The 17,381-nt window shown below is 34.7% G+C and overlaps 1 protein-coding gene across 1 annotated transcript in view; it reads left to right on the top strand.

The window, feature by feature from the left end:
* DPP10 (dipeptidyl-peptidase 10 (non-functional)) overlaps positions 1-17,381 on the top strand; it is a 321,640-nt gene that overhangs the window by 239,258 nt on the left and 65,001 nt on the right. Inside the window, exons 8-10 of the mRNA XM_005869090.2 lie at positions 6,389-6,512; positions 10,819-10,857; positions 15,945-16,052. Of these exons, the coding sequence (XP_005869152.1) occupies positions 6,389-6,512; positions 10,819-10,857; positions 15,945-16,052 (271 nt within the window). The remainder of the gene's footprint in view (positions 1-6,388; positions 6,513-10,818; positions 10,858-15,944; positions 16,053-17,381) is intronic.

Raw genomic sequence — 17,381 nt, 5'->3', positions numbered from 1 at the left:
GGGAGTGGGAGCCAGGACAGTGACCATGACGGGGAGGAGGATAGCCTGGGAAAAGGATCGGATTGGATGAGGGCATGAAACCTGGAAGGTCTAGGAAAGGGATTAGACAGGGTGAGGGCCCAGCACAAGGCTGCAAGGAGACAGGAAACAGATTGGTTAGTTTGAAAGAAAACCTGCTCTTTCCCAGGTTGGAGATAATATGATCAAAGCTTAACAAAGTCCCCTCCTGGTCAGTAGCACACATTCCCAGTTCCTTTCCTTCGCACACTCTCTGTGCAGCCATGTGGGCCTGGCAGCTGCACGCCCGTGAGCGTGAGTGTGGGTCTGGTGCGGCAGCACAGTGCTGGCTGGAGTGCTGCCAGGAACAGAGACTGGCTGGCTGGACAGGACAGAGACTGAACTGGATTAAGATTTGGCATGAAATGAACTGAACTGCGAGAGCTTTGGGTGCCCTGCCCATGCAGGGCCAATGACACAGAATTTCTGGACCCTGGTCCTTCTGGGCTTGGTGAGGACAAGTGCGGGCTTGAGGCCCCAAAAGCTGGCCTTCTCACCCCCAACCCCCCAGCAAGACTGGCTTCCAGTCTCCCAGGGGGCTCTGTCATCTGGTCCTGGTGAAGACATCAGGCACCTGGGGACAATTCTTTATTTTTGCTCCAATAAATCTTACTACTACAACTCATCCTCCTATGCATCGTTCCTGAAATGCTTTTCTCATGACTCCGCAGAAGAGCCCTAACTCCACCAGCAGCACAATGAGTTCAATGACTATCATCAAACACAAATATTCCTAAAGACAGAAACATTGTCATTTATTGGAGTATTAATGAAGTGTACATCTCTTTAACATGTGAGGAACAATGTGATAAAATTAGTCACTCCTTGCACAGAGATATATATATCCTTAGCTGTTGGAAAGCCAGTACAGAAAAAAAAAATGCTTTATCCCACTGAGAGTGAGAAAAATCCTGTGAAGAAAAAGAATTTAAATGTAATTCAGATATTTGGTTTAGCCATGTGTTGGTCTGTAATTTGGAGAGAGGCATGTAATACCTCATTTACAAATGTACATAACAGTTTTGCTTCTTATGCCTCTTGGTCTTATGTAAGTGCCAACTGTGGCATCTGAAATGCACCAAAGTGTATGATTTACTCTTCTTGCTGCAAAACTCCAGATCAACATTTACTTCAAAACTGGTATTTTCTCATGCTCCAGTTTAACAAAAATGTAGTTTCTTACTCATTTGTTCTTGGTGAAAGCTTTAGTCCAATTCACGTGGGGGGGGGAGGGGGGGGAGGGGATCAATGTAATTTATGACATCTTCATTTAGACACTGTGGGGCTGCATATTACTTGAATGGGCCCAAAGATACGCAAACATGCAAAAAAAAAAAGAGAGAGAGAGAGAGAGAGATCCATGGTGTGAGTAAAAGAAAGCTACATTCATTTAGATGCACCTTAAATGGAAACTAAACTCTTAGTTTTCTTGATTTTGTTTTAGGGTTATCAATATCTCTGATATTTAATCTTAGCACCATACCCATAGGGAAAATTCCCGAAAACCTTCCCTAGTTAAATACTTGACATCTAAAAGAGCATATCATCTTTCATAATTCATTGATCAGGGTCCTAGTAATTAAAAAGCTAACACACTCAAGAAGGGTAATGAAATGTAGGTAATTAAAGGACAATTAACAAATATATAGACAGGATTAAGGAGAAATTCACAAAGGATGGGAAATCAACATCCAGTCTGCATCAGCAAAAACGTATTACTGGCCCAGGACTTCCGGAGTAAGGGGCAGGCTCACTGATGAAACCTGAAGAGGCTTTAACTTAAGAACAAATGGGCCATCCAGTAGGGCCTGTCCACAGGTGGAAAAGTCCAGTCATTGCCAAGCCGCGCCCTGACAGGGAGTGGGTCCTGGAGATAAATACCCCGCTCTCTTCCCAAGCGTTGAGTTCCTGCAGAGGACTCCTGTTGTCAAGGCAGCTTCACTGCAGAGTCCAGCTTCTGGAAATGGTGGGGGGAAGAGTTGGAGAATGGAACAGGCAAATGGAGAATATTGGACACAAATAACTTAAAGATAATATTTACCTTAAGAAATGTATCATTGTTATTATTACCTTAGGGATGTATTGGAGATGTCCACAAGAGCACAGTGATTTTTCTGAAGCATGTGAGAAGTGTTCTTTCTCTGTTTTTGTTTCTGTCTTGTCTCTCTGTCATATTCTCTCTCTCTCTCTCTCTCTCTCTCTCTCTCTCTCTCTCTCTCTCTCTCTCTCTCTCTCTCTCTCTCTCTCTCTCTGTCTGTCTTCAGTTTCTCTTTCTCCATATATACACTAGTACATCTATGATTTATCTAAGTCGTACTTGTGTTCTCAAGAAAACCGGACATATTTTTCTTAAGTGGATGGTGAATCATGGAACTGATCATGTTTTCATTGTTTGCATTAGTGTATTTTGGACATGGAGTTTACCTGTGGTAAAACTTGCTTCCCTTTGTAACTTATTTCCCTTACCTTTCTTTTGTATTTTCTTTACCATGTTAGTCTTAAAGTTTTATAAGCTAGCTCAAATTCTTTACATATTTTTAAATATATTATTTTTTATACCAGTACTAGTAACAATATTTCCATATTTATTAGTGGCAGTATTCTATAAGTCCCAAGCAATACCAAACCATTGTTATTTTTATAATGTAAAGGGATAAACATGCATAACATAATTGATTAGTAATATACTTTTCTTATGCCCTATTAAGGCCATCAAATGCCCACTCTTCTTACTGGAGTTTGTATTGTGTTCATAGCTACCAATAGCATTTGAGATGCTGCTTAAACTTACAATAATAGAATATCTAAATAAGTAATTCACTTATAATCATTTATATATTTACTCTTTTTGGCATCCAATCTAAGCATCTACAGTATATTTTTATTTTATTTTCACATGACCTGTCAAATTGCCAATCAATAAGTGAACCTATTAGTCAGTGTGATTCTTTTTTTCTACTATACTTGAATTTCATATATGACCATCTCTATAGCCTTTTTATTTCTAAGAAAAATCACCATGATGATAATAATAATAATTAAATACATATGTACCCATATAGGGAGGATGATTAATAAGATGAATATAGAAAGATGTTCTCATGACTTGAACTACCTTGTAAACTGTATCCTTTAATCCCCACCCAAAGAGCAAGATTTGCTTTTAATTTGAAGGTATTAGGCCATCTGTTTTGGTTCTCTGGTTGTTTGTTTGGTTGATTTAATTAGTTATAATGACTAATATTTACAATTACAATAGAAAAAGTCCCCAAGCTAGTCTTATCATTGGATAGAACTTCTATTCAACCAGATACTTACGCTCTAGTGCAGTGGTTCTCAACCTGTGGGTCTCAACCCCTTTGGCGGTCAAATGACCCTTTCACAGGGGTGCCTAAGACCATCCTGCATATCAGATATTTACATTACGATTCATAACAGTAGCAACATTACAGTTATGAAGTAGCAACGAAAATAATTTTATGGTTGGGTCACAACATGAGGAACTATATTTAAAGGGCCAGAAGGTTAAGAACCACTGGGTGTCAAAGAATGCAAAATAAATTTCAATTCATTTATATGTTCTATAAAGAAAATATAAGGATACGTTTATTGGAGAAAGGCATAATTTATCTTTCCAATTCCTTTCCCCATACTCCCATCATTTAAAAATATATATCAGTGAATCAGCTAAAGACCCTTTATCAAACAAATTCAGATTCTGAATGCAACTTTTCTTTAATATTAATTCTGTCCAGACTCTTATACTTTTTAAAAAATATATTTTTATTGATTTCAGAGAGGAAAAGAGAGGGAGAGATAGAAACATCAATGATGAGAGAGTCATGACCAGCTGCCTCCTGCACATCCCCTACTGGGATTGAGCCCACAACTCAGGCATGTGCCCTCACCAGGAGTCCAACTGTGACCTCCTGGTTCATAGGTTAACACTCAACCACTGAGCCACATCAGCTGAGCCAGACTCTTATCTTTATTAATATTTGAATTATGGCCTGAGTTGATTCTTCAGAATATAGCATGGTAGGAACTAAGATAATGACCCTTCTTGAATATCTTAAGGCCCAGTGGAAGTTAGACAATTCATCTCAGCTGAAGAAGAAGAAACATTTTGTAAACTGTTACACTATGAGCTTAAGGTATTGCAAGCATTTAGTATCTTTATTGGAATTTACAGGTATGGATTTTAAATAATTAAATTATTGTGGATATATTTTTATGATAATGAATCATATAGATTTTTCCACATGCTATGTATTTGTCACATCTTTTGGGGGAAAGTGATTATCATTTATGTTCAGAAATCTGTAGGCTGAAGAGTAGAGGTAGTGGTTTGGTTTTGGTTTCTCCTTACTCTGTGTCTGTGACATTATTGTACTTATTTGAAATATTTTTTTAGTTATCCCATTTTTGTGACCCATTGTTCTCAGCTTATACCAGTAATGTGACAGTGTTATTTTGCCCTGTCACTCCATAACTTGAGGGCTACTTTAAAAGGGAAAACACTCAAGAAGAATATTTAAATTGTTTTGTTGCTGATGTTGTTATTTATTTTAAAAACCTTTTATGTTATTTTATCTTATATTCTGTAAAGCAGTTTTATTTATATGTTTTCCATAAATGTGACCTTGATTGTGTGGTCTTTGGTAAATTGTTTACAATCATTATATTATTTTTTCTTTAATTCAAAGAACATGTATGCTAATTAATCATAAATATATATTGTCAGAATTCAGTATTTCCTGATTGATTATAGTACCCACCATCATTTTCTCCATGTTAAATCTTCTAGATAAATCTTGTAAAGTTTAATACTTATATTTTCCCTTTTTTAGTATTTACACTGCCAGGTATAATAACATGCAAAATAAATCACTTTAAACAAAACAAAGTAAAAATGAATAGGAAATAATTCTTTGAAGAACTGCAACACACACTGATTTGGGAAAAGATGAATCCTAAACCATTGCATATTTGATTTGAGATTGCCTGGTCTTGTTAACTCTGTTTGGGGAACTTGCCACAACGATTGGACTGAGTTCCTAGGCAATTTTCAAGTGGGACTCAGCTGGGTTGTGAAAGCTGCCGAATGTCTTGAAGAGATTGTTGAAGAAAATATTGCAGGCTTCACTGTATGATAAGTTATGCTTGCCCTACTACTGACATCTTCCCTTTGATGGGCTAACAGGTTTGCTAGAGGAAGCAGAAGGTACTCAGTAATGTTGGAAGTGTAAGATTCATGTAACTGAATGTTTAACCCAGATGTGTATAAGGACAGGTGATTTGTCTCACAAGGCTTTTCTCCCACAGGTGATTTTTTTCCCCAACTCACATTAAAACCAGGTGGGTTAATCTGAGGATCATACTCACAGATGGCACTTTTCAAGCCATTGCTAAAGTATCTCATCTATTCTGAAACTGGGCACATTGGTTGGAAAGTTGTTGCTTTTTTTGTTGTTGTTATTAATAGATCAATTTTGGTAATTGCATTATCTTCTGTTTGGCTTGGGAATTGTGTAATATACTATGTAAATTTCCAAACAGAATCTACAGTGAAAGAAATATAAAGAAAAAATATAAACTCCCAATCTACAACTAGCCTGAGGACATCATGGGCCTCCCAAATTAGTATACTCAGTGTAGCAAATATTCAATAATCCCCTCTTCTCCTTCAGTTTTAAATAAATACGAGTGAAAAAATATTGTAGACAATACTATGAATAAGACTGAGACTGGCCCTTTGCCCATAGCTGACAAACACTAAAACAAACCATTCATAGTTCTGCATAGAGTGAAATAACGTGGAGGCCATGCATAAATAATAATTGCCAAGAATAAGCTTTGCTTTTAAATTTATTATTGATTATATTTAAAAAAATAGAATATAGCTTAGAAAAATTATACTTAATTTGCGCATAAATTATTACTTATAAGTAGAGGATAAAATTATTTATAAATGTCTAGTATTTTGATTATTTTTATCTTTTCAAGGATTTCCTTTCTGGGAAAACGTTCACTTTTAATTTTATTCTCAAATTTTCTGTATATTTTAGATGCATGTATATATTAGCATATGCACATGTGTTTGCACACATGTAGATATATACATACATATACATACATAGGCATGTATTTGTATTTATATACATTAATATTTGAAAAAGTGATGTATTTATATACATAAATAGAAATTCTTATGATGTGATATTCTTATATCTATAGTGTTTAATTTATTTGTACATATAACAATTTATATTATTGGTACTATACAAGTTCTCTGGCTCTAAATGTAAATTTTAATTTTGTTTCCAACTAGAGAATATTATATCACAATGGTTAAATGGGTAAGCAATACCAAGACGGTGGTCAGATGGTTAAACCGACCTCAGAACATTTCCATCCTCACGGTCTGTGAGACCACAACTGGTGCTTGTAGTAGAGTGAGTATAATTTACTTTTCTTGTATGCTTAAAATGATGTAGTTTATTTTTATTTTACTTTTTTACAGCTGCATAGTATTCCATTGTGTAAATGTACCAAGGAAGATGGGGGAGGGGGGCTAGGAATAGGTCAACCAAAGAACTTGTATGCATATATGCATAACCCATGGACACAGACAATAGGGTGGTGAAGGCCTGGGGCAGGGGGCGGAGTAGGCTAGAAAAGGTCAATGGGGGGTGGGAGAAGGGGCATATGTAATACTTTCAACAATAAAGTTTTTTTTAAAGGATTATTATGTAGTATAAAGGGTAGCCAAAGCCATGATAATGTCATTCTCAAATTTGGGAAGTCTTTTAATCTTTTGACTTTGATTAATTTGAGAATATAGAATGTTTCTTTTATGTTTTCTTTAAACATATTTCAAAATTCAATTTAGATTCTTTTTCTAAAATAACATACAGTATCTCTTTCCTTAAATTAAGTAAAGATAGTAAAATAATAGTTTTGGAACTACTGTGTTTTGAAATCAGGTTGTGTTTAGATTTCTGTAATCAGTTTTTATTAACTGTAGTAAATTTTGTATGTGTAATTTTAAGGTTCTTAGTGGAGGAAATACTGTAATCCATTTAAATTGTTATATACTTGTACGTGGTAAAGGATTCCCAATTATATAATGACAGGATTTTTGAATTTCTGTCTTTGGACAGATGGCGTAAATGTTATCAGGCTAGCATCTCTGATGTAAACAAATATAAAACTGTACAAAAATATTAAAAATCTTTTTTCAGATGTTGGACATAAGGAGGATTAGAAAATAAATGGTGAAATAAAGTTAATACACAAGATGGGCATAAATATGACTTCCCATTGGTGACATTTTTGAGACCACAGTGCAATGGAGATGGTGCCCAAGAAAGGCACAGTGGTATCCCTGCTTCAAGTAGACAGGAAGAATCAGAGTATGAGGCTATTGTGGCTGAAATTTGGCAGATAAGTAACAGAATTTGGAGCTATATAGAGAAGAATTCTAGCTATCTATGTAAAGGACCTCTTAAGTCTTTAGTTCATTGCTTCTCTGTGCAAGGACAAGATATACCATAGAGAAAAGAATCAAAGAAAGAAACTGCATTATATGTCAACTGTAATTTAAAAATTAAAAACAAAACAGTCCCTTTAGCATTTCTTGAATTGCTGGTTTGATGGTAATAAACTCCCTTAGCCCGTTTTGTCTGTGAAGCTCCTGATTTCCCCTTCAATTTTGAATGATAGACTTGCTGGATAAAGTATTCTTAGATTCAGTCCCTTGATTTTCATCATTTTGTATAATTCATTTCATTCCCTTCTGGCCTGATGTGCTTCTGTTGAGAAATCAGTTGATAGTCTAATGAGAGATCCCTTGTAGGTAACTTTCTATCTCTCTTTTTCAGCCTTTAAGATTCTTTCTTTGTCTTTTACTTTTGCCAATTTAATGATGATGTGTCTTGGTGTGGATCTTTTTGGGGTTCATCTTGATTGGAACTCTCTGTGTTTCTTGGACTTGTGTGATTTTTTTCTTCCCAAAGTCAGGGAAGTTTTCTGTCATTATTTCTTCAAACAAGTTTTCTATACCTTGCTCAGCTTCCTCTCCTTCTGGATCCCCTATTATGCGGATGTTGTTTTGTTTCATGTTGTCCCAAAGCTCCCTTAGACTCTCCTCCTGCTTTTTAATTTTTTTCCAGTGGCATCTCTGCTTGTGTGTTTTTCTACCTTGTTTTCTAACTCTCTGATTCAGTGTTCAGCTTCTTCTAGTATACTGTTGAAACCTTCCATTGTGTTCTTTATTGCAACTGTATTATTCTTCATTTCCACTTGATTCTTACTCATGTTGGTGAATTTCTCATTGAGCTCCTTATAATTCTCATTGAGTTGTCTGTATTTCTGATCCAGAAATTTGAGCATACTTATAGCCATTATTCTGAATTGTTTCTCTGACAAATTACTTGCCTCCATTTCCTTTAGTTTCTTTTCTGGTGATTCCTTCCCTCTCCTCCAATCTTTGGGGATTGTTTCTTTATCTCCCCATTTTTTCTGTTCCTTTGTAATAGTTTCTATGTATTAGATCAAACTGCTATGCCACCCAGATTTTTGGGGTTGGTCTTATGTGGTAGATGTTTTGTGAGACCCAGTGGTGCATGCTCTCAGGTCTCCTGGGCTGGGTGTTCTACAGAGGCCACCCACATAAGATATTTGGGTTCTCCTGATGCTGTTGGGTCTTGAATGTCATTGTCCCATTCATAGATGGGGTCTCCTCTTGGTGTGTATATGCACCCCTATGTCCATAGCAGCACAATTTACAATAGCTAAGATTTGGAAACAGCCTAAGTGCCCATCAGCAACTGAGTGGATTAAAAAACTGTGGTACATTTACCCAATGGAATACTATGTGGCAATAAAAAAGAAAGAACTCTTACCATTTGCAACAGCATAGATGGCCTAGAGCAGGGGTCCTCAAACTTTTTAAACAGGGGGCCAGTTCACTGTCCCTCAGACCGTTGGAGGGCCGGACTATAGTTTAAAAAAAAAACTATGAACAAATTCCTATGGAATCTAATGAACCAAATAAACTGATGATGAAAAATAGACCCAGAGATATAGAAGCATGAAAATACTGTTGAATCTCAGAGGGAAGGCAGGGGAGGGTGGGTGGGAAGAGATCAACCAATGAACTTGTATGCTTATATTCATAAACCATGGACACAGACAATGGGGTTGTGAGGGCCTCAGTGTGGGGAGACAGGAGTGGGCTAGAAGTGGTTAATAGGGGAAAAAGGAGAAACTATATAATACTTTCAACCATAAAGATTAAAAAATTAATTAATTTAAAAAAAATAAAAATAAATAAATAATTTAATGTAAAAAAAAGAAGACATTTCTTGAGATCAAGGAAAATTGAGCATTGACTGGATATTAGACTATATTATTGAATATTTATTAATTTTGGTAAGTGTGATAATTGTCTTGTTGCTATTTAAAGATATGTATTAGAAATGAATGATGAATTTACAGGTAAAATGATATGATATTTGGGACTTATTTTAAGATAATTTAATGATAAAGTATGGGAGGTTGATGAAATAAAAAGATGGTGTATTTTTGATAATTTTTGAAGCTGGGTTAAGGGTCCATGGGAGATTATTATGCCCTGGTCTTTAATTTTGTATATGTTTAAAATTTAAAAATATAAAATAAATTGTAAAATTAGCTAAAAATAATAAAAATCATTGGAATGCATGTACTCTAGTTGGAGCCAGCTTATCATCTTTTCTATTGGATGATAATTTATACAGGTAATAACAAATATATGTTAAAATGCTTCAATAAAGAAATAGACATGGGAACCTTATCATATTATTGATTTGATACCTTATTGGTATCCTACTGTATTTAATTCCATTTATAGAGTTAAAGTATTTTACTTTATACTATAAATGAAATAAGTAATTGCATGTGAAATTTTGGAATCTCATGGATTCTAATAAAACAGTGATATTAATAGGCAGTGAAAATTGATGTTTTATTCTGTGTGTTTTTTTAAATGTAAATATGGGTTATTGCTGAGGTTCAAATAAGGAGAAATCAAGAGGAAGAAAATTTTGAATTGACATTTTATAAATGAATCTTTCCTTCCTTCATACTTTTCTTATAGGATATTTTCCAGAAAACTACAATATATTTAATAAATTACTACATGTAAACAGTGATACTGAACTTTTTTACCTATAAATAGTTATCTTGAGATTAATTTAATCTAATTTCTCTTTTTGAAATATGATTTTGATTTTTATCGTTTGCAAGATTATTTTAAAAGAACATAACATTTTTGTCATTACAAATGTGTATGAATATGGTAAAGAGGTGATTGAATATTGAAAGAATGTCTACCTTTTAATTTTATTCCTGGCTACTTGCCCAGTTCCTTTGAAGGACTTAATAATTTTCTTTCCGGATGATGCCTAGAGGTGAAAAGAGACAGTGTCTAGTGGTTCAAAACAGCTTGAATGAGGTAAGGGAAGAGAACTGGAAAATGATCTATTACCCTAGTAGTATACTACTGAGGATTCTGAAGGAGTTCACTAAAGAAAAGACTTTATAATTAAATGATCATTTAATCCCAATTTCATAATTATTTATTCAGTTTAATTCCTGGTATTTCACCATGTGAAAGAGAGAAAAAAAATGCCTGAAATAACACTGTAAAGGTTGTTAAATTGATGTATGCTCATTTTGTTCTTTAGATGCTTCATAAAGTTAATAATTTTGTTTCAGAAATACGAGATGACATCAGATACGTGGCTCTCCAAGCAGGTATAGTATAGGTGGTTTCTTTATGCCACATTTTGTCCATTGTGCACATCCAGTTCACCCATTTGTAATGCAATACCTTTCCAAAGTTATTTTAGAAATATAATTTTAAGGCTTTACATGTTTAACTCTTTTCCATGGAAATATTTATGACTTAGCATTTTTATGGCATATTTATGAAAATATTGCTTCTGTTTATTATAAGATATAACTTTCAGAATAACAATCATCCATTTTTTGGATCATTTATATAAGTAAACTTTCGTGCACATGAAAGAAAAAAATAGAAACCATTAACAGTGCTCAGATTGCCCAATAAATTGGTTCTGTGGAGATATTAATATGAGCACTTCCTCTGTTAGATATATCCTAGCCCACAGTTCTAGTTTGTGGCACAAATGAATCTGGAATCTAAATGATCACCATAGAAAAAGTTCCAAATGTCTCTACGACATGATCTCATACTGGACTTTTCAGAAATAAACCCAAGGAGATCATCCACATATGTCTGAACCCATTTTACTATTAACTCCATCACTACTTTTTTGCAAAGAGGAGTGTTGGTTTGTTTTATTTGTTTTGTTCTTTACAGTCATCTTTTATTTTAAATTCTCTTCCTAGTTCTCATATTACCATGTTTCTCTTTTATTAGATAGGATTCTTGTCCTAGTTCTCAACCATATCTATGGGTTCAATTACCACCCATACACTGAGACCTCCAAATGTATAGGCCCAACCAACTTGCTTGCCTGATTTCTGAAACATCTACACTCATGCTTGGCATTTCCTCCTAAATCTATAAAAGTAATTGCACACTTCACAGGTACAAACTGAACACATCTCTTTTCTATTCAGTCTTATGCCTTCTTATCATAGGAGTCAAAGACAGAGTTATCCATCCAGCTATTAAAATCAAATCTATTCTTAAATTCTTTCTCAACCTTACCTGCATATATTCATCACCACACCTTTGATTTTACTTTCAAAAATCTCACGTTATTTTTCTCCAGTTTACAAACACTGTCCAGCATTAAACCACAGGTACTGCAGTTCTTCCTTAACTGGTGCACGCTCAACCCCTAACGCACCTGCCAATCTGTTCTTCACACTGCAGGCTGGCACAATGACCTTGTTGAGATATAGATTTGATCACTAACCAAATCACCCTCATGCTTCACTCTCACAACTGAAACAATTTTTGTCTATCCTTTTATTCTACAGAAAAAAACCAACATTCTTAAAGAGTCTACAAGGAATTACATTGAAAGTATTTTCAGCTTTGTGCCCTACCATGCTTTCAATTGTGTTCTTCATTCTAGACACATGAACTCTTGTACTCATGAGGCCTTTATAAGAACCATTTCTTCTGAAGAGAAGTCCCCCAACTACTTTCTAATGTAAAGGCTGCTCATTTTACAAACCTTACCTTAAATCACCTACTTAAGAAGATACCTCCTCTAACCATCCTAACAAAATCACTACCCCCAATAAAATTTATTTTAAAGTCAAGTGTAATTTTTGAGTAATACACAATTATTTCTGCGATTTTTTTTTACTGAGTTCACAAGAAAAGGCAGGATATTCATTTTTTGTTGTTGTTCTCCATTGTAAAAAAATTGCCTAATATAAAGTCTTGTTAAAAGAAAAGTTCAATAAATATTTGCTGAATAAATAAATAAAATGTGTAAATAGATTAAACTTTTGTTTAGTTGAATCATATACATGTAGGCATAAGTATATAGCGTATATCTATTATCTATATTAATATCAGTTGCTTATTCTTAGGCAACATGCAAAATGAAGTTGGGTCAAAAACCTTGATTTTTATAGCCAATAATGGACTCTCACAAAATTATTTTTTTTAAATATATTTTATTGATATTTTACAGAGAGGAAGGGAGAGGGATAGAGAGTTAGAAACATTGATGAGAGAGAAACATCAATCAGCTGCCTCCTGCACACCCCCACTGGGGATGTGCCCGCAACCAAGGTACATGCCCTTGATCGGAATCGAACCTGGGACCCTTGAGTCCACAGGCCGATGCTCTATCCACCCAAACCGGCTAGGGCTCCCAAAATTAATTTAAATACTGAAAATAAAAACAATGAAAAACAATAATATATGGATATTGGTGTATTCTGAATTGTCCCGAGTATTAAACCTATTTTGCTATCATTTTTATTGCCAGTGACATTCATAATTGTCTAACATACAACAACATAATATATGCTCTTTTGGTATTTAGTTATCTACATTTTAAATACCAATTTCATGAATGTGTAATAGAAACTATTTTTTAGCAAAGAAACCAGTGATCAATTATTCAGTAAGAAAATGCAAATGATAGTTTGTCACAGTTGACTTTTTCTCCAGAAGCTTAAGGAAATTTGAGAATTTGATGAAATTTAAAGGATGAAAATGGCAGTCGTTATGAGGTGAAGCATCATAATCATTATATGCTTGCTTTCTGGGGAGTAGGAAGAGCAGAGAGCGGGCATGTTTGCCCTAGCTTCAAAAGACTTATAGTTGGGATAACCAATATATAAACTGTTTGGTCAGGGATAAAGTGTATCTCCAATTCACTGCCCTGTGTGTCATAAACACTGACTTGCTTAAGGTCATGAGGATTGACAGTGATGTTGGCTCCACTTTCTTTATTTGATTGTAGGAGAGGGTTCTGCCTAAAGTGCTATGTTCATAGCTAGAAATCATCTAATGCTAAAGGTTTTTAAGCCCAACTATGCATTAAAGATTAGAGTCCTCACCTGTCTTTACTGAATCATTTTTAAGGCACCAGATTTGGAGGGCTAATATAAAAAGGGGGAATGCGCAGATATTCCCATAGTATAAAAATGCAATTTGTTTTTGTAGCAAAACACAAATGGAGAATGTTGAGTAAGGGAGGAGCTGATAGGTTGGTCTAAATGTGATAGAGTTATATATATCACATTTATATATATTATAATATCATATTGTACACATTGTATATACTTGTCCATTGTACACATGCATTATCTGTGTACACATGCATTATCTGTTATGATTTGGACACCTACTATGTCCTAGACAGTAGAACTAAAAAATACAAAATTGCAAAATCCCTTTAATTATTACTTGCCTGGTGAAAGAAGTCAAGCATTTAAGAAAGTGCACTGCAAGCCATGAAGAGATGAATAAATAGTTTAGAATCTCTGAGAAGAGATTTCTTAACTAGGAGATACTCTTTAACAAGAAAAATTTGAAAATAGATTTTGTTTCCTGAGTTTAAGCAAAAAATAAGATTTACAAAAGAAAAAAAAGAAGAGAAATATACCAGAGGAGAAAGTAATGAAATATAAATTCTCTCATAATTGAAAGGTGTGATTTAGAGTCAAGTACCTTTTAAGTATTTATTATATGCCCAGTAATGCAATTTTCCCACCTTTGAATTGTATGTTACTTCAGATTTTAAAATATTTACATAATAGTATATCATCTTATATTTTCATGAATGTCCATGAAGTAGACAAGTAAAATATTATTCTTTTATTTTTATCAATGGATATTATTACTAATAAAGATAGAACCAGACTCTTGAGATTATGAAAATAGTTATTAATTTACTTATTCATTCAGGAAATAATTATTAAGCACAATTATGACTGCTGCTGTCCCAGGTTCTGGAGCTACAGCAATGGAGAACACCAGGTTCCTGCACCATGGAGCTTCCATTCTATAGGAACACTACCTGCTATGCACCTAAACACCCACACACGTAAGAGATTCACATAGAGTTCAATGACCTGGCTTCCTTGATCACCCTTTACATAAGGTCATCAGGAAAGCCCTCTCTGATAAAGTGAAGTAGAGCAGTAGTATGAAAGATAAGAGAAAGAGCCAGATAGGGGATAAATAGCACAAAGGTGCTATTTAGAAGAAACATTTACAAAGAGGAAAGCGGAGAACTGAAGATGAGATCAGAAAGAGTGGAGGGCCAGATCATCTACAAAGGGCCTGTAAGCCATTTAAAGCCCTAGAGAGGAAATCATATCGAAGCCTTTCATTACACCATATGTATAATCACTTTCAGTAATCCAATAAGAAAGAACACAATGTTTAGTCAGGTAAATCCATTTTCTTAATGTTTCCCCTGAAGCAAGAGAAAGCAATCTATATGTGTAGTTTCCATAATTTAATTATAAAAAATAATTTTCTTAATTTAACATGCCACTAGAGTTTAATTTAAACATCATCAACTGTAGGTTTATAGAGGGGGATATGAATGAAATGTTTTTCAACAGATTCTTTTCTATTTTGTGGCTTTTTGATTTTTTACTTTTAATAAATTTTTGTATACACCATTATAAATGTACCTTCAAATACGTAGAGTTGCTGAAAAATTTCAGAAAAATATATTAAATATTATATTATAAGAATTTCTAAATTAAAAACAAATTATTTTGATAAACTGGTGAAGATGCTTATATTTTTCATATTTTTAAAGAATAAATTGCTAACCATAATCATATCTTATGTAAAAAATATGAAAGTTCTTTTTGAACCAATTTAAAAACTGTCTTTAGTTTAACTGTAAATCATATGTACCCAGGGTTTCAGAAACATCCCATCCTTCCCATCACTCAAACACACACATACACACAATGTACTGAGTTCACTTAAGATATATATCATTATACACTTTTTGACCATTTTCCAAACAAATCTACACTAATAAAAGAGAAATATGTAAATTGGTCATCACTCTGTTATACCCACGAGCCAATCAGGATGAGTAAGCAAATTAATCAAACAAAGATGGCGGGTTAATTTGCATACGCAGGCACCAAGCGAAGACTGAAGGCTCCGGCCTGGGCAAAGACTGAAGAGGCTTGGCTTCTCCGCTGTGGCCAGACCAAAGGCCGGGGGCCTGGGTGCTGGAGGAAAACCGGTGCCAGTAGCCAGGGGAAGGAAGGCCTATTGCGCGAATCTTCGTGCAACGGGCCTCTAGTTCTAAAATAAAAACGGGTCTAATCCCTGCATGCCTTAGCAATAGTTGGCAGCACAAATTCCCTATGTCATGTGAGATTGTTATGTCACTTCTATATTTCAGAATGAGGAGCCCGTGTTTTCTAGGGATGGCAGCAAATTCTTTATGACAGTTCCTGTTAAGCAAGGGGGCCGTGGGGAATTTCACCACATAGCCATGTTCCTCGTCCAGGTAAGTGCTTCCTCTGTGGTTTTGTTTCATTGAGATCATGTTCATGAAGGCCCAACTCTGGTTGCCATTCTGAACCTACAGTTAATGCCTGGGAGTCCAGCCATATACCCAACTCGGGCTGCGTTAGGAAAAGGAATGCTAATTCACAACCATAATCCAAGCTGTGCCTTCTCACAAAACAGTTTCAACATTCAACAGAAATTAGCAGGAAACAACGTGTGCTATGAGTTGAGGGCCTTGGTATTTAGAATTTAATAAATGAAAAGTACCTAACTTCTACTTTCAAGGACTATAGAAAATCTAGAGTGTTGTGTTTTTTTTTGTTGTTGTTTGGTTTGTTTATTCAACAAATGCATATTACCTATTTTGTACAAGTAATACTGTAAAAGGATTATAAGAGTTTTAATTACTTGAAGCAACCTAAATGCCCATCAGAAATTGAATAGTTGAATAAAGTATGGTATACCCACATAAGAAAATATAGTGCAGTTATATTTTTATGGACTCCCTAACTAAAGAGGGGGAATGTTTTGTTTTGTTTTTCTCTAAACTTCAAGTGAATGTTAATAGTTGATACAGTTTATCTAATTAAAAAAAGTCACTGAATTAACAAGTAGTAGTTCAAATATGACAAGATTAATTAGTCAATTTAAATCTAATTGTCAATTACAAATGTTCATGAGGAATCAAGTTTCTTTTAAATTCAAATATATTAATATCACAATCTCATAGTTAAAGAGACAATTTATAAAGATAAAGCATAGTGTGTAAATTGGAATCTTCTATGAGAGTTGTACAAACTAATCAAGAATCAATTTCATACCTACAAAATATAGAGTAAATATCAATGTGGCAAAAGGTCCCTAAACACACTGGATACTTTTATGTTAGAACCTTCAAGTCTTATGTATATTCTCATCATTTTATCGTTATCATATATATATAATATATATTTTGCACAGCTCAGTGCCTTGAATTCTCAAAATCTGTGCCGATAGCTTAAAATTAAACACTTATGTAAGGTCTGCACTATTAAAATAAGTGTCATGTTTTGTGCTGAGCCAGCTCAGCCAAGGGTTCCGCAAGCCTGAACGAGGGCAGTGAAGGATGAAGAAAAGACAGACAGAGAGAATGAGCTGGGTCTAGGACAGGGGTGGGCAAACTTTTTGACTCGAGGGCCACAATGGGTTCTTAAACTGGACCGGAGGGCCAGAACAAAAGCATGGATGGAGTGTTTGTGTGAACTAATATAAATTCAAAGTAAACATCATTACATAAAAGGGTACGGGCTTTTTTTTTTTTAGTTTTATTCATTTCAAACGGGCCGGA

The sequence above is a fragment of the Myotis brandtii genome, unplaced genomic scaffold (assembly GCF_000412655.1).
Source record: "Myotis brandtii unplaced genomic scaffold, ASM41265v1 scaffold288, whole genome shotgun sequence".
NCBI classification, from domain to species: Eukaryota; Metazoa; Chordata; class Mammalia; order Chiroptera; family Vespertilionidae; genus Myotis; species Myotis brandtii.
Note: the sequence above shows the minus strand (reverse complement) of the source record. Positions and strands in the feature narration are given on the sequence as shown.